The sequence below is a fragment of the Rhamphochromis longiceps genome, linkage group LG18 (genome assembly GCF_057381845.1).
Source record: "Rhamphochromis longiceps isolate RC_006_pf linkage group LG18, R_longiceps_female_GT1.1, whole genome shotgun sequence".
Classification (NCBI taxonomy): domain Eukaryota; kingdom Metazoa; phylum Chordata; class Actinopteri; order Cichliformes; family Cichlidae; genus Rhamphochromis; species Rhamphochromis longiceps.
The window spans coordinates 29,688,360-29,712,473 of record NC_140574.1 but is presented as its reverse complement, the minus strand read 5'-3'; the positions used below and the strand labels follow the sequence as shown (position 1 = coordinate 29,712,473).

The following is a 24,114-nucleotide window of genomic DNA, read 5'->3' as shown; positions in this document are numbered from 1 at the left end:
CTGCATCTTAAGGATAAAGGACACTCTTTCGAGGATGCCAATGTTCACATTTTGGACAGAGAGGACAGATGGTTTGAAAGAGGAGTGAAAGAAGCCATCTATGTCCACTGTGAGCGGCCATCTTTGAACAGAGGCGGGGGTTTACGACACCAACTCTCTGCCATCTATAATCCAGTTTTGAGATCCCTTCCCAGACGCCTTAACGCCCACTCACATCCTGGGCCATCTGACCTCAGGAATTCGCATGATAAGGTGGGGCCAGGTTTCACAATGAACACACCCGAAACTCTGGCTGATTGGGACCCACGCCCAGTTTCCCACCTTGGCTCAGGCGATTAGAGGATCATCAGGGGGTCCTTTTGTCCCTCTGTGGGGGGTTACTCCCACTAGGTTTATATCTGGGACTCTCCACCATTTGACCTTAGAACTGAAGAAGCTTCTCGGATGAGAGGTGAAACGTCTTCAAGCAACTTAAAGAAGTCCAGACGCTTTTCTTTCCAAGCTCCTTTGATCACTATCATGAAGGAAGACTAATAAAGTACCAAGATTGAAAACTCTTGATCGACCGATCAGATTTATCGTACATTGGTGGTAATTTACCGATCTATCAGTATAAGCATTTTCAACGTCAAATACATGAAAATTTCAAAAGTAATGTAAACAATAGATACAAGAAATGCCCTTCAACCATTTTATTGAAGTTGATGTCGCATAGTTTGCCCATCAGAGGGCACTCCGCATCTTCCTTGTTGGCAACATACATGTTTGGGAAACCATAAACACAACAACCAAGCAGCAGCTAACAGAACATAAATAATTATGAAAATCTATTATTTGAATGTGGATTTTTAAAATAACCAAATCTTGGCTGGGCATCAAACTGACGATCAAAATTCCTTAGACTCTCCACTACTTGCCAAACAATATATTAATGAAAATACTCTATAAGGTCATTTATCAGCATTACAGGTGCTAAGTAACCTTTCAACAGAGTCTAAGTGGTTAATCTAGGCTAACAGTCTGATAGCGTTAGCATCATCTTGACTGACATCTTGACAGTAACTATTTGAACCATAATAAAATTCAAAGTCTTCTAAGTGCTGCAAAAATAAAGCAAATCCTATCAGCCGCTCCAGCAGGAAGAAAGCTCCATTCAAAGCATATGAAAGTGCTGCATTGCAATGAATCAAAGTTACAGTTTAACTCCGTTCTAAACACAACTCAGATCCAGTAATAGTGACAGGTGGGGCAGATGGCCCGGCTTGTTATGGAGTCCAACTTTAGTAACAGGAAAAATTAAACCAGTCAGAAAGTTGGAAAGCAGCTGGACACTCTACATAGACAAGCGCTTATTAGCATGTGTGTATGCACGCAGAGGGTGGACTGTCAATCCAAGAGGTGCCTCTACATGTTCTTGAGTCAGCAAGGCGTAACAGTTTTTTCTCTCTCTGTCTCTCTCATTCGCCAAACAAGCAACTGTATGAAACCACAGAATCTCTACCCAAATTCACACACACTCCACCTATTTGTGACTTTGCAGTAGACACACAGAACCCAGAGTGACAGCGACTCAGCCGAGGAGAACGAATGGGGAGCCAATACAGGAAGCAAAGATGACGAGGACGAGACGGGCCCTGAAAAAAGGTGTCCGTTTTCAGTCAACACGAGTGAGCACAGTCTGTGTTTGGACAGACAGCAGTCAGCAGAAAAAGCATCGCCCTGTCGCTCGCGATGAGATCAATCGGGGGAGATGGAGGGAATAGAAATGTGAAAGGACAAGGAAGGGAGGGAAAGAGTAATGCACCACAAATAGCCTCTGGCACATGATCACGGAACAACCCATTCTTACATCGTTTGTGTGGCCATTTTACAGACTTTCTTGATTATTTCCTGCATTTATTATTATTTTTTTTTGTGATATTCTTCGCTTCCTTTATCAGCCGTGATTTGATACGGGCTGGGCTCATGGGAACAATATGCTGAAGGAAGATCTTGAAAAACAGTACGGGCAGGCAGCTCCCACTTTATCACAATGAATATGAAGAAATTGTACAAAAAAACAAACAAACAACAACAAAAACAACAGAAAGGCAGCGATTTGGGCTCTCAATGCGAAAGACATTAATATATTCATGAGCCTCTGCTGCAATCATGTTTCTATGAATGGATTTTTGATTTACCACCATAGCAAGGTTTCACTCCTATGATGAGATCTACGTTTTTAAATGTGAATATGTTTTCTAAGTCAGAAGTGCTGTTGCTACACAAGAAAGTAGAAACCATACATACACTTCTGGGCTTTTTAAGGACAAAACAAATAAATAAATGAATCTTGAAACAAAAATAAGCTCGTCTGAATTCTGCTTTTGCATGTCAGCTGTCAAATCCTTTTATGATCGTATCAGTTGGGCAAGTTCTGCGCTCCGACACTATACGTCTGAAAAAGTAGACGCACACACAGACAAAAAAAAGGTACCAGCAGGGAAGTAGAGGAGAGCACACATGGCATCTTAAAGTTGTGGATTCTGCCTCTGAAGGTGTTTCATTCCACATCATCTAAGATCTTAGCAAACTTCTAACAAAACCCAACAGAAGCACAGGAGGGAAAGGGAGCCAGAGAGTCAACAGAAGAGTAGTGCACTCAAAATTTTAACCACAGAGGGTCTTGTTAGACAAATAGCCGCTCTCGTGTAAGGAAAGATGAACAGTGACAGCTGAAGAGACACACAGGAAAAGAAGAAGAAGAAAAAAAAAAAACAGTCCACCGTGATGCAAAATAAAATGCAGACCTCTTCCAAAACTACAAGGCACTCATAAAGCCCAAGAACACAGATGTGTTTTTATTGTTTTTGGTCTTTACTCCAGAGCACTGGGATATAAAATCACCATTAGTTTTAAGTGCTGAGTTTTGACTTTCAATTCCCCGTCGACCGCTTTATTACATTTGTTTACAACACACCTAAACCCAGTGAGATGGTAATTCTGGACCCATAATCAATTTATGCAGTTTTCTTATCTTCTATAGTTCAGAGCCATAAATCAGTTCACGCATGTTGGTAATAATGTCTTCTTTTTTCCCTCTTCTCTATGTTGACAGAATGAAAAGGTCAAACTGGGCCTCGAGAGCAGGGAAGAATTTGGTTGAGCTGATGCAAACTTTTCATTCTCTACACGAGGAGATGATTTTGTAAGCTGTCATCCAGAGACCAATTAGAGAACTGTAACCCTGAACTCCAGCAGGAGCAAATGGATAATTCTGTAAAACCTCCCACTTCAACTCTGATTAGGTGAAGAGAAAAGAGAGCAGGAAAAAAAAGGTCTATATCTTATTTCATTTCAAAAGATCCGTGCCCATAAAGCAATGTGGTTTCCGTAGACCTGTGAATTGGATGGCTAGCGGGTAAAATTGCAGGCCATAAATAGCTCAAAATCTGCTGCCCTTCACTTGAAAACTGATTTTGCTGACTTTCACCCTAGAAAGCCTTCCTCTGTTGAACTGGCAAAAGTTTCTCTTTACTTGCCTCTAATTTGATCACGTGAAGTACATGTATGTGGGAACCATCTGGGAACTAAGTGATCCCTGTGAGAATCTTTTCAAATGAAATGATTTTGCACACTCATACGCAAAACTTGGTGTAGAACTACACCTATACTGAGCCGTTCAGTGGAACGGCCTTGACTTGTGCAGAAATGTAGCTTGACGGGTATTCCATATCAGACTGGAAAGGAAGAAAAAACCCACTAAATCAGTAGGAAAAGAAAGGTGGCTGCAGACCGATTCTGGCAAAGCAGCACGAGTGAGCGTGCCAAACGCCTGGCTGATGTCTGTGGGTTACATACATCTGCCAAAGACTAACTCCAGCAGAACTAATGAATATCAAATACAATGAGTTTGTGTTAATGTGTCCATTTGCTCTCTGCAACTAACTTTGTTAGTTAATTGAGCTGTTCAAATCAGTGCGAGCTCCCACACTGTACTAAGACTAGGCATGGCCACAATGTCAGTAAACTACCTCACCTGCTGTCGAGGTGGCTGAAATCCAGTAAGTTGAACTCCCTGTTGTCCTGAGAGTGATAGATTGTGTCAACATCCTGGAACAGAGAGGAGGAGGGAAACAAACAATAACAGACAGAGTTTGAGATAGATATGAGACAGTATCATGAAAAATATATTTTCCACTCTACAAAGAATAGCAATCTACAAAAGGTAATATAGACAACAAACACAAGTGGATTTGTTCTGCGAGTATGCTTTCCTCACCCACTGCACTTCTTCTTTGCAGCCAATACCGTTGTAATCGCAGAGAGCTGCATAAGTCTCAGAAAAACCTCCTGAAAATACGAAGGAGAGGACAACAAGTCAATTCAAACTAGACCATGACAGATCGGAAATGGCAAGGACAGAATGAAGTAGCGGAGAAGACATGGAGAAACGAAGAGGGGAGAGGGTGCAGGCCAGAGATGAAAGAGGGAGTCAAAAAGAGTGAGACAGAGATAGTCAGCTGAGAGGGAGAGATTAGCTGTAAATATTGAGGTGAGATGAAAGTACAGAACCATGAAGGAGCTCTTCTTGTAGATTACTAGCAGAAAGCAAGTGCATCCAGTAACTTTGGTCTTCTGACCCACTTATGGACAAGTCTCCAAAATGGTTTGCTGTGAGCTACTGAGTCAGCGTGTGAATGGACTCTGAAGTGCTGCATGTATGAATGTGCGTGTGAGATGTGGTTAGAAAGGTAGCAGGGCTCTCACCACAAGTTTTCTGGGGATCTAATGATGACTCAGAGTTCGGTGAAAACTTGTGACTCCCATCGGGCATTTCTCCCTCTGCTCGACAAATAGGAGGGCTGAAACAAAGAGAGGAAGGAGATTCAGAGCTAGCTCGTGCTGGCAATGATGATGCCAAAGTGCATCTTAGAGCTTCCCAGGCCATCATGTGCAGATTTGAATGAAACACAAGGTACATGTGAAGTTGAATGGAATTATAGTCATTTAATATGTACATTTTTGATTGCAGTTGACTAAACTGTTATCCAGCATTTAAAATTCTATCCTCTTTGTGGGGGAAGATGTGAAAAAACAATTTCAATTTCAACTGACAATAAGAAAAGAAGCTTAATGTGTGAAATGCTTATTAAATAATTAATAATTGTAATTGTATGTACTGCATTCAATCAACAACTGTACATTTGTACTAAAACAAAATTGTAATTGATCTGACTGAAAAGCTCATTTGATGTGAATCATAATTTAAGCAGGATACTTACATTCATGGCAATCCTCTAAACCATAGGTGTCAAACTCTGGCCCGCGGGCCAAATTTGGCCCGCAGCCTACTTACATTTGGCCCGCGAAGCCATACCAAATTACTATTAGAGCTGGCCTACTGGTATTATACAGCTAATATATATATTGTTTAGTATTAAGCTTTGCTTGTTCCATATTCAGTTTTTCAGCAAAACGTGTTTGAGTCCATAAGAAAAGATTCATTCTTATATCTGGAGGAATAAATATATTTCAATAAATATTAACGTTAGCCCGCGACTTTGTTCCAGTTTTGAATTTTGGCCCACTGTGTATTTGAGTTTGACACCCCTGCTCTAAACCATAGTCTAGTCTGGCCTTTATTCATATAATGCAGTAGAGATAAGCCAGGAAATGTGTGGAAAGAGCAGGGACAGGACATTCAGCTAGTGTGCAGCCAACAAACTCAGCTCTTAAAGGCAATAAGTCCATGTGTTAGGCATCCTGTGGTGTAATACTACGACTAAACAACCTCTGACTAAATAAAGACGCCTGCTGCAGAACGCACATAAAGTGAAAATAGCCGAACCTTTCATTTTAGCTAGGATTTCTTTTTATTAGATTGAGCTGGTTCAGGTTTCTCCCTGTCAGATTAACCAGCAACAATGGCACCCAGATAAAAATGAGATTTGCCTCATTATAGGGCAGAACAGTGGTGGAATTGTTGGGTTTAAATCCATCAGCAGGCTGGGTACTGTTTGTTTGCATGCATCTCTCCCAGTCCTCCGGCTTCCCCTCACAGTCCAGAGACATGCACATTTAGCTAATTGGTGATGCTAAGTGGCCATAAATGTGATTGTGAGCGTGAATGATCATTTGTCTTCCTGTAATAGACTGGTAACATGTCAACTGGTATAAGCCCCACCCTCCCACAGAGTTAGAGCAGGGTGTCAAACATAAGGCCCAGGGGCCAGTATCTGCCCAGCTAAGACTCCAATCTCCTGACACCTTTGGAAATTTAAAGGCAGGCATAGGTTTTAGACTTTCAACTGTATTTTCACAAGTTTTAGAACTTCCCTGCTATTCATACTACACAACAGTAATTAAGGTAAACCTCTTAGTTAAACACCTATAGCATTAAAAGTATAGTTAGTTAAGTAGTTATTTTTAATCTGATGTGAAATGAGAGTTTCTTTGATCAAAGTGGGCTCTATGTGGCCCATTGAGATGGTTCACTATAAATCCACGAACCCTGCTGCAACAATACCTAATAAGTATATTTGTCATCTATATTTTATGGAGAGAGGCACACGGCTGGATTATTAATGAGTATTTTTTGTAATGAGAAGGCCTCTGGTATCAGTTAGAGGTTTAGGGAAAAGTACATTCTAAATATTATACTTCTTTCCTTTGGTGTTGTTGCTAAAGAGTCCTTAAGCAAGACATTGAACTCCCAGTGGCTTAAGCGGAGTACTGTAGTGCCCAAGAGACTATACAAAGACACAAGGATGCACCAAGGTTCGAATGAATGAGTATAACCCGTATTCCCAGCAGGCTCACACCCTGGTAGGTATCATAATGATACATCCTTACACAACGTCCAGTGAAATTAGGACATTAAAAGGAAATTTGACTTAAACATTGAGATCTCAAATGAACTCCTGCAAAACATAGCTCATCCACCTTTTCTACCTTTCTGCCTTACTTGCATCAGAAAGAAACAACAAGTAAGCAGAGCGTGTAGGGATGGATCAGAAAGCAAATACTGTGTTCACACATAGTACTGCGGCTGTACCTGCTTTGGCTTTTTGATAGGATTACACCGTTACACTGTGGAATTCAACACACACCATCCTTAATCGCATTTGTCAACAAAATCACACACACAACACCCAACAACATCCGTGACCTTAATCCCTGCCTTATCTCTGCAATCATCATCATCCGCCCCAGAGCGTGCATACGTGCACGCTCTCTAGATACTATCTGCATCGTGTACCAATCAGTTACCGGGCCGCACAATTAAATCCACAACACAAGGTTCCTCCCTGTGTTCTCTCCCCTTTCTTTATTTCTCTTTAAATGTCCTCACTGGAAGCAATCATCTGCCGCGGCCCTAATGGAAAAGAGCTATTCTGAACGATGATAAAGTGCAGAGATAGCCTTGTGCAGGTCAATAGTGGAGCACAGTCAATCCCAGTGCTCTCAGAAATTGTAGATGAGAACTAAGAGAGAGGGAAACAAACTCTGTGCCTTCCTTTCCTCCTCATACATTCTAATGACTGCGGGACAAAACTTTCTGGGCTTTTCATTGTGTGCATCCTTTGCGCTTTACCGCTTTAGATTAAAGCGTAGAGGACGTTCAGTGCCCGCTGTAGGATTTTCATCGGCATAAGAATGTGTTTCTTTTGACTTCAGGGTTGAGGCGACAGCATCTACTGACTGAAAGTACTACGTAAACAGCAAGAAAACGAAACCGTGCCTCGCGGTAGCAGCCTACTCAGTGTCAGCTGGCAAATTAAGCCCAGTGATTGCTAGGTGTAAGAGTCTACAATGACACAGAAATGGGTTGGAGGGAAACTACTGCAAGATAAGAATGATTTTTGGCTGTTAAAGAGGAAAGCAATCCTAAAGTGAAGCTGCCAACTTGCCAACACACTGTCAAAGTCTGTTAACGTGGGACAACTTGCCTTTGCTGCTCAGCAACATAAAGCACAAAAACAGAAAGCTTCGGCACTTTGCTCGAGGATGGCGACGCTTGACATTGCTTACGCATAAATTGAGTTGTTGAAGACTCTGGAGAGGGCGTAGTTGATGTGGCTGACCATGTGATCCAGCTGTTCCTGGGTCTGCAGCCTCAGCGAGTAGGTGGTCTTGTCTGTATCGATGATTACCTGTATCGACAATGACAGTTTTAATCCCATGAGAGTCAACGCTGCTACGACGGTACAGTTGGCAGGAAGCGCCGCTCTCACCTGGTGTTCTGGGTAGGTGTTCATTGCTCTGATTTCCAAAAAATTGAAGGTGACCTCGACCTGAGAGAAGCAGAGATGCATCACAAGCTCAAACAAAATCCTTATGTTACCTAATCTCAGCTTGTTTTGTTCACAAAATATTGCACAGAATAAAGAAGATTCCGAGTTCTGATGATGCCAATTTGCTCAAAAGGAAAACTCAAATGAAGCTGGAAGCACACACACACACACACACACACACACACACACACACACACACACACACACACACCAAGGCTTCTTAAACTTCAGAGAAAACACAGGCTGACCAGTAAAATTACATCTGAAACTGTTCGCTCTCACTCACCACCTATAAGTAGTGGTTAGATGTGCAAATTTGCAGAAAGGGATTATTGACAACCTAGTGGATGCCTTCCAATCTAGCTTGAACTGTTATCTTGATCGACTTTGGCGGCAATTCAATAGATCTACTCTAAAATTCAGACTAAATACCTTCTTTTGGAATTTTCTGTTATGTTTGTCCTGCACAAAAGTGTTTCCGCTGCAAGTCAGCTGGTCAGCAGCCTAATCTCTGCCCCAGATTCTTACTACAGCTGTGCATGTGAGAGAGAATCATCGCCCTGATGATTTGCTGACTTGCTTACAACCCTTCTGATCAATTCACTGCTCATCATTTCTAGTGAGCACAGTGCTGTGATGATGGAAAATTATTATGGCCAAACAAATACAATTTGAAATGGGATCACTACTAGTACTGGCTAATAAAAAAACATTTTAAGAAATGTATTTGCAGTCATGCTAGATGAGATACTACTCCTATGTCTGTAGTGATATCACAGACTGTATATTAAAGATGGAAGCCGTTTTGGGGTAAAAAAGTGAAGCCATAAGTCCACTGAATTATTTTACTTAATAATGACCACCAGGAGGCAAAACATTAGTATGATAGTATAGAAACAACCCTATTTCTCTTTAAGTTTATGACATCAGTAAAGACTATCCAGATGAGTTTCAAGTCTTATTGAACACAACCTCATTTATTTTAAATTAAATTTTGGTCCCATTCAGAGTAATAAAGATAATAAATTGGGTTATCTTTTAGGGTTTCCTATAAGTCACTGATGAATGGCTGTGTAATGTAGCTCGATTTCTTATTCATCCACTTTCAAACCCACAAAGATGGCTGATCAAAATCTATTTATGGGCTTAATTAGAACTAATTGGTGGCACCATCTTGACTGCATCCACCTTAAGTGTATTAGCAAAAAGAAAAAAATATGCATTAGGTTAGCTTTGCACAAATAGTGGAAGCAAGGACAAATGGCTAACCTGGCTCTATTAAAAGGCATTACAGTCCTCCTACTTTAACCAATCAAGGTGTTCAAAACATAAACTGTAGATAAAAGATGATTAGCACCACCAGGACATCACCCACTGGTTATTAATGTGCCAACTTGAAGCGTTAAGTTGAGTGTACCCTGAAGCACACTCCATTTTATTCTCCGCTTTACTCCAGTGGGGACTATTGACACTTAAAAGTAGAGATGGCACGATACCACTTTTTTATGTCCGATACCGATACCGATATCATAAATTTGGATATCTGCCGATACCGATATGAATCCGATATAGTGTTTTTTAATCAACAAAACTGTTTTTTAAAATATCTTGCTGCATTTTGCAAGTCTGCAAGTTCATACTCAAGTTTAAAACAACAACTACACTAAAGCTATTCTGTTATACCTGTATACAAAAAAAATATTTCATAGTTCAGCAATACTGATCAATCTAATAAACTTAGACCTACACCATCCTCCCTATTCTGGTATTTTAAAGAGTACTTAGCGTAAATATTAAGCAACCTAACTAATAGGGTTCCAACTCCCAGCAACAACAAAAATAAATAAATAAAAAATAGGGAACCACCCCTCACACTCCACCTCATGATGCTTAATCAACGTAATCAACCTTAATTTGATGCAGTGTGAAAAAAAATGCACAGAAATCAATTATTTTTCAAGAAATATTAAATAGATTCAACATCTTTCTTCAACAAAATTGCAGACTGCACAGATGGTACCTTCCCAAAGGAAAAAGTACTATAGCTTACTAGGGTATATATATTAGACTTAATAGTCACTATATACAGTAATTGACTTCTATTCATTTTACATCAAATTAAAACTTTGGGTGTCAGATAATTATTTATTAAAAGCTTGACATTTTAAATGAGAATAAGAAAGAAAAGTATGTCTTTGTGCCCCCTTTTCCAGTTAATGCCCTATCGGCCCCCCTGGCTAAACTTTGCTAGATCCGCCCCTGCACAGTTACCAGCCATCAGCTACGTAGAAAAAGATCCTGGTATAGAAAGTAATATTAAATAAATTCTAACAACAGCTTATCAAGCTTAAACATGCTGCTGTTGTTCAACCGCTGGTTTCCTCTTTCTGGCACAAAGGGGACCAAAAACAAACAAGAGAGACGGACTCGCGACAGAAAAGCCGATCAGCTGATCATTTAAGCAGTTTCACGATTGAAGTAGCAGTCGGAGAGCGAAAGGCAGTCGCTTGTTAAGCTTAACGCAGGAATGCTTTACAAACATTCAGAGATGGACTTACACACTTGCTTTACTTCTCTCGGGGATAACTTTGTCGGAGATGAAATGCCGGGTTGCTAGCAAAGCTCCAAATGCTATCCAGACCACCGACAGGTCCCGCATGCCACAGCCGCTCTATCACGTGATGCATACTGCTCCGACGTGCTAACGTTCTGAGGTGAGTTACGGCGTGTTGCAAGTTTTGTGAGGTGCTTTCGTGATATTTAATGGATCGGATTACATTTTTTATTTTTCTCCGATATCCGATCCAGTAATTTAGGTCAGTATCGGACCGATACTGATACGTAATATCGGATCGGTCCATCTCTACTTAAAAGATCAAGAAATCATAAGGAAAGTGTTTACTGAGATCATTAAGAAAGTGAGAAGTGGGGCTGTTTTCCCCACAGACTTTGACCCAATGAGGCACCTCAGGGAGACAGGTTTAAGGCACTACTGGCTTCACTTTTGTGACCCAGAAGTTTGTTGTATCTTTTATATACAGTGTATTGTTGAAACAGCCAGTAGCAAAGGTGACCAGCTGCATCTTAGCTACTGGCTGCAAGCTAAAAACTATATTTACATCCTCAAACTGCTGCTTTAGTTTTATCCCACCTGCCCCTCGTCGTCTACATTGTAATTGTCATCATTACTACTATCATCCTATAACATCATCACTGCAGTCATCATCGTTATCTCTTTTCTCCTGCTCTGAAAAGCCTTTGATTTTTTTTTCTTTGTCACATTTTCTGCGAATTACCATGAGATCAAGGCTGGCAAGTGAAAGCCATAAAATTCCACTGAGAGCGGGGGAACATTTACCTTGGTGGGCACTTTGACAGCAAAGAGATACAGTCTCCATGTTGCCAGGACCTGAGGGGAGAACACATTTATATTTCTGTCAGACAGCAGGAAATGCAAAATGCAAATCGCAGCAAAAAATAGCACAGCACAAACATCCCATAAAGAGAGCAAATCATCTCCGCAGTTCATCCAAATGGCTCGTAAGTCATGCTAAGCACCCTAGACATTAGTGAGCTAATGACGACAGCACGTGAGCGTGCGTGTGCGTATGTGTGTCAAAGACATATGATGGCGGGACTGCAAGTCATTTCACAGTCCAATTTATCGTGCCAAGTTGTGGTGATGGAACTAAGTAGTACTTATTCAACAGACGCCTCATCGCCCCGGCAAGAATACTGGTGAAATAACAGGGAGAAGACAAAAAAAAGACAGAGGAAGAGTAAGCAAAAAGAGTTGTGCTTTTGTCAGAAAAAAGCCATTACCATTTAAAAGTGTCTGGGGTAAATTAAGAGAAAGAAAATGTGAATAAATTCACATCTGCCTATGCAATTAATCTCATTCATAATTCAGAAATTCCATAATTAGCATACTCAATACATGCATGCATGCACTGCGCGTCTCTAGCCCTTCCAAGCCGCGTCTCTAACTCTCGACCACTGTCTCCATGCTCTTTTTCAGCCAGCTTTCAAATTGTCTTGTCCATAATTCCTTCCCTTGCATCCTTTCATTCCTCTGATTTCTCTCTTCATCTCCATGGAAATGTGTTCATTTTCTTGCTTAATCCCTAACCCCCCCTCCCATCTCCCAATGTGGCACTGTGTCCTGCCTGGTTTGCTCCCACCTAACACCTCACTCCAACCCCTCTTGCCCTCACCCCTCTCTCCTCCCCCCCCCCCCCCCCCCCCTTCTCCCAAGTCCCCTGTCTCCTTTCCTGTTTCAGTTTTTCTATTCTTTTTTCTGCTCTGTCACTTTCAATTCCTCAAGGCCTCTCTGCGCTGAATGGCTAATGGCGCCCTGCTGAGTGGCAGTGAGAGGAAGAAAGAAAATGAAACATACAAAGAGATACAGGGAGAGAGGGGAGAGATAGAGGAGGCGATAGAAGGGCAGAGACACCACTTTTCCCTCCAAATAATTAAGTCTTCTCCTCCACCATACTTCACCAACTCCCAGCAAAGCTCATCTCACAGATCAACCCTGTGTCTTAAATATATAGGCATCCATAACAGGCTCCAACAGAGAAGAGAGGCTGCACTAAGCTTGATGAGAGGCCTTTGTAGAAGGAGTCCAATCACAGCTCCTCCACAAATTTCCCATATAAATCCAGAGGGAAAGCACACAGAAGGAGGGGGAAAAAAGGACAAAAGTTGAGACGCAAATACTGTATATATAATGAAGACGTGGACGACAGATGCACCACTATAAAATCCTGCTACCTGACAGAAGGTCTCATCATGTAAACAAAGGCATCAATAATGCAGGCTCACTGATGGGCGCCGATTTGATCCCCCGATGCTGAAGCAAGTCTCTTGCATAGGATTTCTCCTCTCTTGTTATATCATTTACAGGCTATCGAGGCATCATTAAAGACAAATCAATACTCTGGTTATTTTTTGCTTACTTGGCTGGGACGTGTGCAGCAGTGAAGGGAAAATGCACCCAATAATCCTCTACAAAAAAAAAAAAAAAAAAAATCCCTGTTGTTTTGAGGTTTTATGAGCCGTCTAATTATGTGTTGTGTAACTTGGACGAGCTGTTGTCTGCGCGCCGCATCGACTGCGTTTAAAGAGAGTCAAAAAGCACGCTGTATTGTTTATAAAGTCGGCGAGGTTCAAGTCTTTTTGCCGTTTGCGAAAAGCAACGGAGACAACAGCCTGTCAGTCTCAATAAGCCTTTCAGTTAGCTTCCTGCATCATTTAACAGCCCACACTATATTGTAGCTAGATAGCAACTGAGTGGTAGACGGTAGTAAGCAATAGTCAGAGTTCCAGAGTAATACTTCAAAGTGCTTCACTTTAATATTTTAGACAGCTTAATCAGAATGGCCCAACGTTCAGAGCTGAGCAGCAGCCAGTCCTGTCAGTCTCCCCACCGCCCCGAAAGCTGTCACCCATATCAATCTGAATGATAATTTATATCTTCTGCCGTAATTGTCACACACGGCTTAGCGGGAGGCTGACATTTTCACAGGTGTACATATTAGTAATTTGTGTGGTGTAGCAGTACCGTAGCAACAGCTGTCGATTAATAAAAGTCAATCAGTGGGAGAAAAAAGGGAGAAAAGGCAAATATTTTGATTGTCAAGTAGAAACTGAAAATTCAAATTTTTCCCCTTTTTTAATATATTATGTAGTAAGGTGGATAACTCTGGGTTTGTGCTTGGTGGTAAGGATAAAAAGGAAGATAATCACCTTGGGCTTTCATTGTATTGCGAGGGATCTAATGAAAGGAGAAGATAATGTGGCAGAATGATTAACAATGAAAATAACTGGTGGAAGATAGAAGCAAATAAGAGACCATCTTATAGAGTTACGGTGCTGTTTAAATCAATCACTGTTAAGTAGAGATGCACAGATATCCATACCAATGTTGTTTCTCCTTTCTTGTTTGTCTTGTTTGCTTCCTTGGTATACAAGGGACATTTATAATACAAAAAATAATGTTTAAAGCCTTCTAAAGTCATTAAATTTGCTCAAATTTGTTAAAACAGTCCGACACAGCACACATATCGACCTCTGCCACTCGTGAATGTCATCTTATCCGGAAATAACAGGCAACGAGGAAATTATCAGCTGATTGCACCAAAGCCAGGAGGTTATACTTCAACAGCTTCTGATGACACTGTATTCTACAGCAAGTCAGATTATTCAATATTTGTGTATTATCTTTTTCAGTGTTTCACTTCGCAGACAGCCCCTGAGCACTTGTCTTACAACTCAAAGCAAGTAAAGAACAATGTTATTGATTCAGGAAGTTTGAATGAGTGAATGTGTTTCTAGCTAAGTAGCAGGTGCGGTGCACTTTGTGCTTTGGGTAGAAAAGCTGCTCTGCTGTGCTTGATCTCTGTATGTGAATTTAAATGAATCAAAAATGGGAATTAATTGTATCTCATCATTATGCAGTTGCATTTGAGCACCCAAAATAAAAACATGGCTTTAAAATACATGTTTTATATATATATATATATGTATCCATCAACTGCAACCATCGTACATGAGCGTCTGTCAGTCATGGATGGAGAAAATTACTGTTGGTCCTGTCCGTCCTCTTCCTCGACAATCACATAAATAAATGGGTTGTCCTAAGTAACCAAAAAGAAAAAGAAAGTCAATAGTTTCTGAAGCAGTTTCTGAAGCATAAAGATAATAAGTATCAGCTGGCACAAGCAGTGACGCTAATGTCAAGTATGATGAGCCAGAAGCAGAATCCTGCCCACCTTGCCCTGACCCCCTCCCACAATAGAAGGTGACATTCTGGCAAACCTTCTATTCCGCAGATCAATCACAAATCCTAAAAGCTGCAGAAAGATTCGTTTTCCACCCAGGAAATCCTCTGAAATGAGATGGTCAACTTTTTTCTTTTTTTTTGATCTGGTCAGCCAGGCAGACAGCAGGCGACAATCTCTAAAAGTGATGTGGAAGTAACGCGAGAGAAGGACTAGAAGGCGAAGATGATGGGGGGTGAGGGGTTGGGGGAGTCCAGAAGTGCCCTTGCGGTGATGGCACGGTGTCAAAGCTCTAGTTCAAAGATCTAGCCAGCAGGCTGGCCCCCGAAGCTCACTGCGGAGGACCGCGTGTACAGTACACGCACAGAGCAACAAACGCATCTCTACACTGCTTTGTGTGTTCGCGTGCACACGAGGCAGAGAGGGCGGGGGCTTATATTAATCATAAGCTGTCAAGCTCTGGGTCTTGCACTTCAAACGAGATGGCGCAAATCAAAGTGTGTCTCTGGGTCTTGTACGTGTAAATGTGTATGCGTGTGTGTTGCGGCATTGCCTCTGAAGGGAACAAGAAGAGGATCAGTGCCAGATTCGGCCGCCTGCGGTATTTCTGGCTCGGCCACAAGGGCATTAAAAAAACAAACCAAAAGACTCGCACACAAACACACACCGGGGTGAAAATCAGAAACATTCTATCGCCAATATTTGCATACGTTCAGCGTGCTCCTACAGCACACACTGCTTTTTGACTCTCACGCACGTATAATGATGCACAATAGCTTGCTAAGCTGGCTTTGGACTACACTCGTCCCCTCTCTCTCTCTCCCATCCTGTCACACAGAGTCAGCCACCATCACTCAAGTGAACCCAGCATCATAAGAACACAACCCTGCCATCAGTCAATCTGTCAGCTTATGTGTGTGTGCGTATGTGTGTGTGTGAGAGAGAGAGAGGAGGGTCTGAAAGCACAGATGCCCCAGGTCCTGCTTCGTAAGTGGACTTTAGAGTGGTAGGGAGGGAGAGATGCAAAGCTCCGAAACACATCTTGTTCCAAATTCTCTGATAAAAATGGAGTCCTAAATCAAAGAGATAGCACTCTGAAAATGAGATAGAAAAACTGGGGGAAAAGAGGCAGATAATGGGATGAAGTACTGTAATGTAGATGGGTGACGGAGATGAGAGGATGAGAGGAGAAATAGAGGCTGGAGAGTGGCTGGGATTGGACGAGTGGGTCAAAAGCAATAAAGGGAGGGGAAAATAGTGAAAGCTTAAAGCAAGCAAATGCAGGGATGCCGGATGGGACGAGAAATGAGCGCAGGTAAGGAAGGCCAAATGGATGAGGAAAGAAGAGAGGAAAGGAGAGGAGCAGCGGGTACAGTAAGGACTGAGACAATGAGAACGAGGGAGCGAAAGAGAGAAAGCGACTCAATAGAACGGAGAGATAAAGATAGAGGCAGAGTTCCCTTACAGCCCTGATAACTCACGCGCGCGCAAACACTCATTCACACTTTCTCTCGTTCTCGTGGGAGGAGAGAAGGTCAGCAGTCACACTTCGTAGCGTCTCCGCCACAGGGTACCAACATGTGTTTATGATAATTGAAAGAAGACTCAGTCCTAATTACAGCTGAGCGCTCGCCACGCACCGTCAGACGGCGAATCTAGAAACTCCACGCTGACAATCTCACAGGGGGAAAAGCCATGAAAGGAAAATGACGGGTGATGCAGTGGTAATGTTTACCATTACACAAGCACATCGTGTGTTGGCGAGAGTGAAACAACGCTGCGAGCGCCGGCCGTCTCTTTTCCTCCTTTGTACTCGGCTTTCTTTCACAGTCCAACACACAGTTAGATTTTCTGTGCAACAAAGAGTCGTCTTCCAGGCCCAGTTTCACCACGTCAAGTTACATAATTCGCTGAGCATCTCTCGCTTTTGACTTTATTCACCACCGCACGCAATTTTTGCAGCATCAAAAGCAAGTGCTGCAGAATTGGCTCAGTTTTACCATCACTGGCCACAAACACACCGTCCTGTGGGCTCCATTTCTCTAAAACACAAACCACACACAATGGGGGAAATTAAAAAATAAAAAGAGACCTTGTTCTGCTTTCAGCGTACAGCGGGTTTGAAGTTGTAAATACCAAAAACGAGATTCTTTAATTTTTTTGCTTGGATTGCTGCACTTTCACTCTCTGCGCCTACATGTCAAAGATGCCACAGTCACATTCTCGGAAGGCCTTCAAAGATATTCTAGAGCAGGGGCGGGGAACTCCAGGCCTCAAGGGCCGGTGTCCTGCAGGTTTTAGATGTTTGATCCAACACAGCTTATTTAAATGGCTAAATGACCTCCTCAACATGTCTTGAAGTTCTCCAGAGGCCTGGTAATGAACTAATCATTTGATTCAGGTGTGTTGAGCCAGGGTGATAACCAAAACCTGCAGGACACCGATCCCTGAGGCCTGGAGTTTCCCATCCCTGTTCTAGAAAATGGTACTCAAACAAGATAGTGAAAATGGTTTTAGTACACAAGTAATAAAAAGGCAACATGTCAAAGCAGGGGTGGGCGGTATAAATGGTATATGGTATAAACGATATGAATTTGGCCAACGGTAGAGATTTTGACTATACCGCTCTTCCGCAATAGCGCATGTTGCTGCGCAAAATCATCGCAGCGGCTGCAAGCTAGCATGGAGCTTACACGTGGAGAGGAGGAGGAGGAGGTGCTCATAAAGAACACTGGTGCGACGTTAGTCATATGCACCTGATTTTGTCATGGTCCTGGGCCATGTGGGCCCAGTATTCTCAGTTCCTTGTATTTTTGTATTTCGTTCCTTATTTAGGTCATGTTTCCTGAGTTGTCCTGTTATGTTGTTCCTTATTTGACTTCCCCTTGTGACTCTTATCCCCTGTGTGCCCCTCTATGTATCTGTGAGCCCTCATCTCCCCTCGTGTTTCATTTCCATGTTTCCCCAGCCCACTATGCCCGTGCTCTCTCTCTCCTCCTGTTTGCACCTCTGTGTACTTCCTGTTTTACTTTGACAGTCTCCCGTCAGTGTTGTTTACTCCTGCCATGTCTTGTTATGTTTATCTGTGTCAGCTGTGTTCCCATGTGTGGCCACTGATCATCCCTCTTGTGTATTTAGTCTCTGTGTTTCAGGTAGTCTGTGTCGCGTCGTCTGTGTTTCCACCCTCTATGTTTCCATGCCTATTGCATTCTTAGTCATAGCTTTACCTTAGTTATTCCCAGTTTAGGTTTCTGTTTAGCCACGCTATCCCTGCTGTATTTGTATACCTTGTCATCAGCCACAATAAAAGGCTCGCTTTTGTTTAAAGTTCACTCCCGTCTGCTCACCTGTGTTCGCACCTGGGTCCACCATACACACCACCGCACGGTCTGTCACAGCGGACCGTGACAGTACGACGCGACCATGCCGGACCCAGCGACACAAGGACTGGAGATTGTCCGGACAGTGGAGTCGCTATGCGACAAGTGGCTGCACTGTTCCAGTGAGGAGGAACGGGAGGAGTTCGCCCGCCAGGTAGGGGTGTGCGTGTCTGTGTTCCCCTGGTTATGGGAGACGCTGCACCCCCTCGTCAGCGACCTTCTCGTCTCCGCTCTCCGACTCCGTCCGCAGCAGCAGCGGCCCGGTGGGCGTGCACCTTCACCAGAGCCGTGCCATCGCGCCGTTGCCCCGCCGCCTCATGAGCCAGTGGCGGTCAGAGTCGGAACGGTGAGGCTCACCACGGACACACCATTGGCTCACACTTCATCAGCTTCCGCACCTTCGCCACCGCCTGCCTGCACGGAGATGCCCGAGGCTGTTGACTTCGGTGAGGAGGAGCGGCAGCAGGTGTTGCGAGCGTATCGGGAGGATGAGCTACGCTGGAAGCCCTGGCTTATCTCCGAGGAGGAGCTTCCGCCAGCCGCCCCGCCTCGGACCGGCCGCCCGTCCTCGGACCGGCCGCCCGTCCTCGCTGCCTCGATCGGACTACTCTTCTCCCGCTTCCTTTCTGGCGCGGATGTGGTCGGAAGACGAGGAGCCAGTCGCCACAGAAAACCAAGTTCCATCCGCGTCCACTTCAAGACGGAAGCGGCGTTCACGTCGCCGTCGCTCATCGCTACGGCATGTCTCGCCCTCCACTGAGCGACACGAGGAGGCTGTGGAGGTAATGGATTTCGACCTCGAGGAGCGGCAGAGCGCCGCATGCGCGCAACTGGAGGAGGAGCTACGGGGGAAGCCAGGGCTCGCTCCTCACTACGGTGAGATTTTCCGCGGGACACGCCTGGCCTTTGGGGGCCCCCGGAGTTGCCAGGAGCTCCCGCCTGACGCTCCGCCAACACTCGCCTCCTCAGCCTCTGCGTCACCGCAGGAGGCTCCACTTTCCACGTTAACGGGGCCCACGGCCAAGAAAAAACGGCGTTCGCGTCGTCACCGCATCACCCGATGCTCGGAGGTGAGTGAACCTGTTCTGTCAAGCCAAGTTTCCTCTGAGCGGGCGGCATGTGAAGTAACTACAGACTTAGCCGGTGATATGGCTAGCAATGAGCTATTCACCAAGCCACAGGCTAGGGACAGTCCTTCTCAGCCGATCATGACTGCTTCACTCAATCCTGCAGGGACCACAAAATCTACACATAGACTGGAAGAGACTTCCACTGATTCTCAGGGTAATAGTGTGAGTAGTGGGGTGAAGGTGTTTCCTTTTGTGTCTTTTACCATGTCTGAGGTTCCATCCAAGTCTGAGCTATCTGTTTCTGAGCCTGACCTCAAGAACTGTGTTTTCTCACCTCCGGGGCCCTCTGAAGCCACAGTAAGCAAGGATATTGCAGAGTTGGCAAATCATGGATTAAAGTGTAACATGACTAGTGATCCTGTTTTCCCTGCTACTCTTGTGTTTAATGAACTGAAAACGGTGAACGCCGATCATGAACTCACTCTAACCTGTCAAGATGAAAACATAGATGCTGATCATGGTAACCTGGACTGTGTAACGTCACAATATGAATTCTGTCTTCCTGAAGGTCATACACAGGGTGATTCTGAACTGTTTTGCTCCAGCACCAGTACCTCCACTCAGGAGATGGAGGCTGAGATCAGGGTTAATGTGACACCGTTTTCTCCTGTCTCTGTGAACTCATCACTGGATAAGATTTTAGCCTCGAACAATGTTGTAACCACTCACTCTCAGCCTGAAGTGTCACCTGCTTCAGTTAATGGTTTACGTACCGTTTTGCCTGTATCTGTCTCTCCACTCAATATAGTCATCACTCTGACGCCACAGATCACTGCGGGTGCAGGTTCCAACAAACGCATCCATCCAACACACCACAGTCATGCTACCACGGTGACATTGGTTAGGTCCATACCTGTGTATTTACTGTTTTTTCAGGAGTTAGCTCCTGATGATCTAAGCCTTGTTTTTGTGGATCGAGTGGCAATTCTTGTTTTCCGTATGGTTGAACCAGCTCCTCTGAGCCGCACACTACCATCGGTTAAGTCCAACCAGCTTATGTTGGCCTCTCCTAGGATTACTGAGACTGGGCCAGTAACCTGCGAGCCACCTTGGACTGATGCAGACTCTGGGAACCTAATGATTGCTGGCTCTGAACTGGTGGTCCCTACCACTGTTCACTTCACGGTTTTTCATGCCAAGATGTTAAGCCCTATAGACTGTTTTCTACCTGTTTTCTCTCTCTCTGGGTTTGTGCCTCAGCAGCCTGTGTTTCCTCAGCTCCTAGTCCAGCCAGGGGCCTACATAACTGTTTGTCCTGCATCTGCTGTTGGACTCCCAGGTGTGCCTATCCGGCACCCTGCGGCGACACCACCGCTTCACGTCACGTTAGCTGGAGGGTCCGAGGGGCCCGTTCAGCCTCCTGTCTCCGCTGGAGGGTCCGAGGGGCCCGTTCAGCCTCCTGTCTCCGCTGGAGGGTCCGAGGGGCCCGTTCAGCCTCATGCCTCGTCAGCTGGAGGGCCCGAGGAGCCTGTCCAGCCGCCACCTGCGGCCGCCTCGTCGTCGCCTGGTCCTGCTTCAGCCTGTGCTTCGTCTGGTCCAGCTTCATCCGAGTCTTCGTCCTCGCCTGGTCCAGCCTCCGCCTGTGCTTCTGCTACGCCTGGTCCAGCCTGTGCTTCTGCTACGCCTGGTCCAGCCTGTGCTTCTGCTACGCCTGGGCCAGCCTCTGCTTCTGCTACGCCTGGGCCAGCCTCTGCTTCAGCGTCGCCTGGTCCTGTGCTCTCCAAGCCTCGGCCGGTACGCCTGACACTTGGGAGCCGCCGCTGCCTTCCGCGCGGCCGGCCCCCTGAACTGCTCCGTCTCCTTCGTCGCCGCCGCTGCCTTCCGCGCGGCCGGCCCCCTGAACTGCTCCGTCTCCTTCGTCGCCGCCGCTGCCTTCCGCGCGGTCGGCCCCCTGAACTGCTCCGTCGTCTCCTTCGCCGCCGCCGCTGCCTTCCGCACGGCCGGCCTCCGGACCGGCTCTGTCACCTGTGCCACCCGCCTGGTCGGCCCCCCCGACCGTGTGACCCGTGAACTCTTGTGCCTGTGGGCTCTGGGTCGGCCCCCTGAACTGTATTTGGACTGTGGTCATGTGCTCCTGTTTTCTGTTTGTTTTTGTTTCCCGTTCTGGTCCCTCCGTCCTGGTCCCCCGCCTCCCGCCCTGGGTGGGTTGTTTTCTGTTTTTGTTTTGTTTCTCGCGTTTGGGCTGTCGGGAGCCAGCCCTTTAGGGGGGGGTGATGTCATGGTCCTGGGCCATGTGGGCCCAGTATTCTCAGTTCCTTGTATTTTTGTATTTCGTTCCTTATTTAGGTCATGTTTCCTGAGTTGTCCTGTTATGTTGTTCCTTATTTGACTTCCCCTTGTGACTCTTATCCCCTGTGTGTCCCTCTATGTATCTGTGAGCCCTCATCTCCCCTCGTGTTTCATTTCCATGTTTCCCCAGCCTACTATGCCCGTGCTCTCTCTCTCCTCCTGTTTGCACCTCTGTGTACTTCCTGTTTTACTTTGACAGTCTCCCGTCAGTGTTGTTTACTCCTGCCATGTCTTGTTATGTTTATCTGTGTCAGCTGTGTTCCCATGTGTGGCCACTTCCCCTGATCATCCCTCTTGTGTATTTAGTCTCTGTGTTTCAGGTAGTCTGTGTCGCGTCGTCTGTGTTTCCACCCTCTATGTTTCCATGCCCGGTCTATTGCATTCTTAGTCATAGCTTTACCTTAGTTATTCCCAGTTTAGGTTTCTGTTTAGCCACGCTATCCCTGCTGTATTTGTATACCTTGTCATCAGCCACAATAAAAGGCTCGCTTTTGTTTAAAGTTCACTCCCGTCTGCTCACCTGTGTTCGCACCTGGGTCCACCATACACACCACCGCACGGTCTGTCACAGCGGACCGTGACAGATTTGGGTTTAAGCATTCAGATGTTAAGCAGAAAATATCATCTGCAAATTATGCCGGGCAACAGTAATAGCGAAGAGACGAAGCACGTTTTGAATATGAGGAACGCGCCCTCCACAAACGCCCAGTCAGTCAAGTGGAAAGAAAAAAGGCGGCCCTACACACTAGCAGACTCATCTTTTCCAAAGGCACATTTTGCACTTTATCTTCAACAACTTTTTACTTGTATTTTTTTCATTCAAAAATGTTTACAGACTTATCTTCATTTTTATTTGCTATTTAAGAATTTTGTGTTACATTGTTTGGAAAAAGATCTGTTACATCTTAAAAATTATTTGAAAAGTTTTGCACAATAAATGTTATTAAAATGGCATTCTATACTGTTCAGTCATTTTGACATCTATATATATATGTACAGAAGAAAAGAATATATCACAATATATATCGTTACCGCACATGCTTCAAATTACACCGCAATATGGATTTTAGGGCATATTGCCCAGCCCTACGTCAAAGCACTTCCTCTTACATATCCATATAACCTGTCTCAAGATTACAGAAGCATATATAACCAGGTCATGGGTACACATCCCCAGCCCAGGAGCACCCATTTAATCTCAACACAGTATAGCAAAACACTCACTGCAAGCACAAAAGTTCAGCTACTTAAAGAAAAAAACAACAACAACAGATTTTGTCCCCAACCCTGAGAAGAGACCTCACAGAGGTGTGCTGACCTTTCATAGTGGAATCACTATGAAAGCCTTAAAAGGATACTCCTGTAATATGTTGCAGCCTCATAACGTGGCAGGACTCACAAAAGGCACACTGAACAAAAGCTGTCAGAATAAATGCATATTAGGCTAATGGATTAAACTAAGAAAAAAAAAGCACCTCCATTTACTATAATGCTACTAACAGTCTGTCTCCATATGATAATCTATCTCTGGATATCCCCATATTTTTCATGCTTCCTGTCAATGTAAGGCAGGCTTGCAAAATATGAAGTCTTTGTTTAATGTAAGAAGACCCAATGACATTACCTTGAATGGCATTAAAGGAGCCACAGAAGACGCAAGAAGAATTCTAAACATGCAGACTTGGTTTTGCAACTCCTCATTTACCTTATGGGTCTGGACAAGTCAGTAAAACCCAAGTCAATGATGGAGCCTTCACCGGTCTAGGCACTGAGGAACAGAAGCAATTGTGCAACTGCAAAGTAATAAAATTTAATAATTTAACAGGCACACAGCAAAACTATCAAAAACGCTTATTCATGAAGATGTTAAAAACCCATAGGAGTATGCGAAAAATAAAAACTTAAAGGAGGAAAAAAATAAATACAACAACAGACTGGGAGGCTTGCTTTCCATTTTAATCAACTGCTAATGACATGCAGCAGTATCGTCCCGTAAAGCCAACAGAGGTTAAAAAATGGCCGCCAGTAGTTCTTTTAAAATTTAACTGCTGTATCATGGCATCCTGTCTTTGCTTTGTCCCTAACAAAGTACTGTTAAAAAGGAAATATCAGAAGGCTGGATATGCTCTGTCACGCTAGCTTCACTTACAAGAAACACGCTAATGATCCAGTTATGTTACGACCATCTGAGGAATGTCGCCAAGATATGCTCAGTAATGATTTTTGATGGCACAAACTATCACTCATCCTTTTATTT

General features: G+C 44.3%; 1 protein-coding gene across 2 annotated transcripts in view; it reads right to left on the bottom strand.

The window, feature by feature from the left end:
- carmil3 (capping protein regulator and myosin 1 linker 3) overlaps positions 1-24,114 on the bottom strand; it is a 114,934-nt gene that overhangs the window by 83,047 nt on the left and 7,773 nt on the right. For both annotated transcript variants that reach the window (XM_085389472.1, XM_085389471.1), the window contains exons 3-8: positions 11,635-11,685; positions 8,217-8,276; positions 8,014-8,135; positions 4,750-4,844; positions 4,262-4,332; positions 4,019-4,092 (exon numbers count right to left, since the gene is read on the bottom strand). In XM_085389472.1, coding sequence (XP_085245598.1) covers positions 4,019-4,092; positions 4,262-4,332; positions 4,750-4,844; positions 8,014-8,135; positions 8,217-8,276; positions 11,635-11,685 — 473 coding nt within the window. The remainder of the gene's footprint in view (positions 1-4,018; positions 4,093-4,261; positions 4,333-4,749; positions 4,845-8,013; positions 8,136-8,216; positions 8,277-11,634; positions 11,686-24,114) is intronic.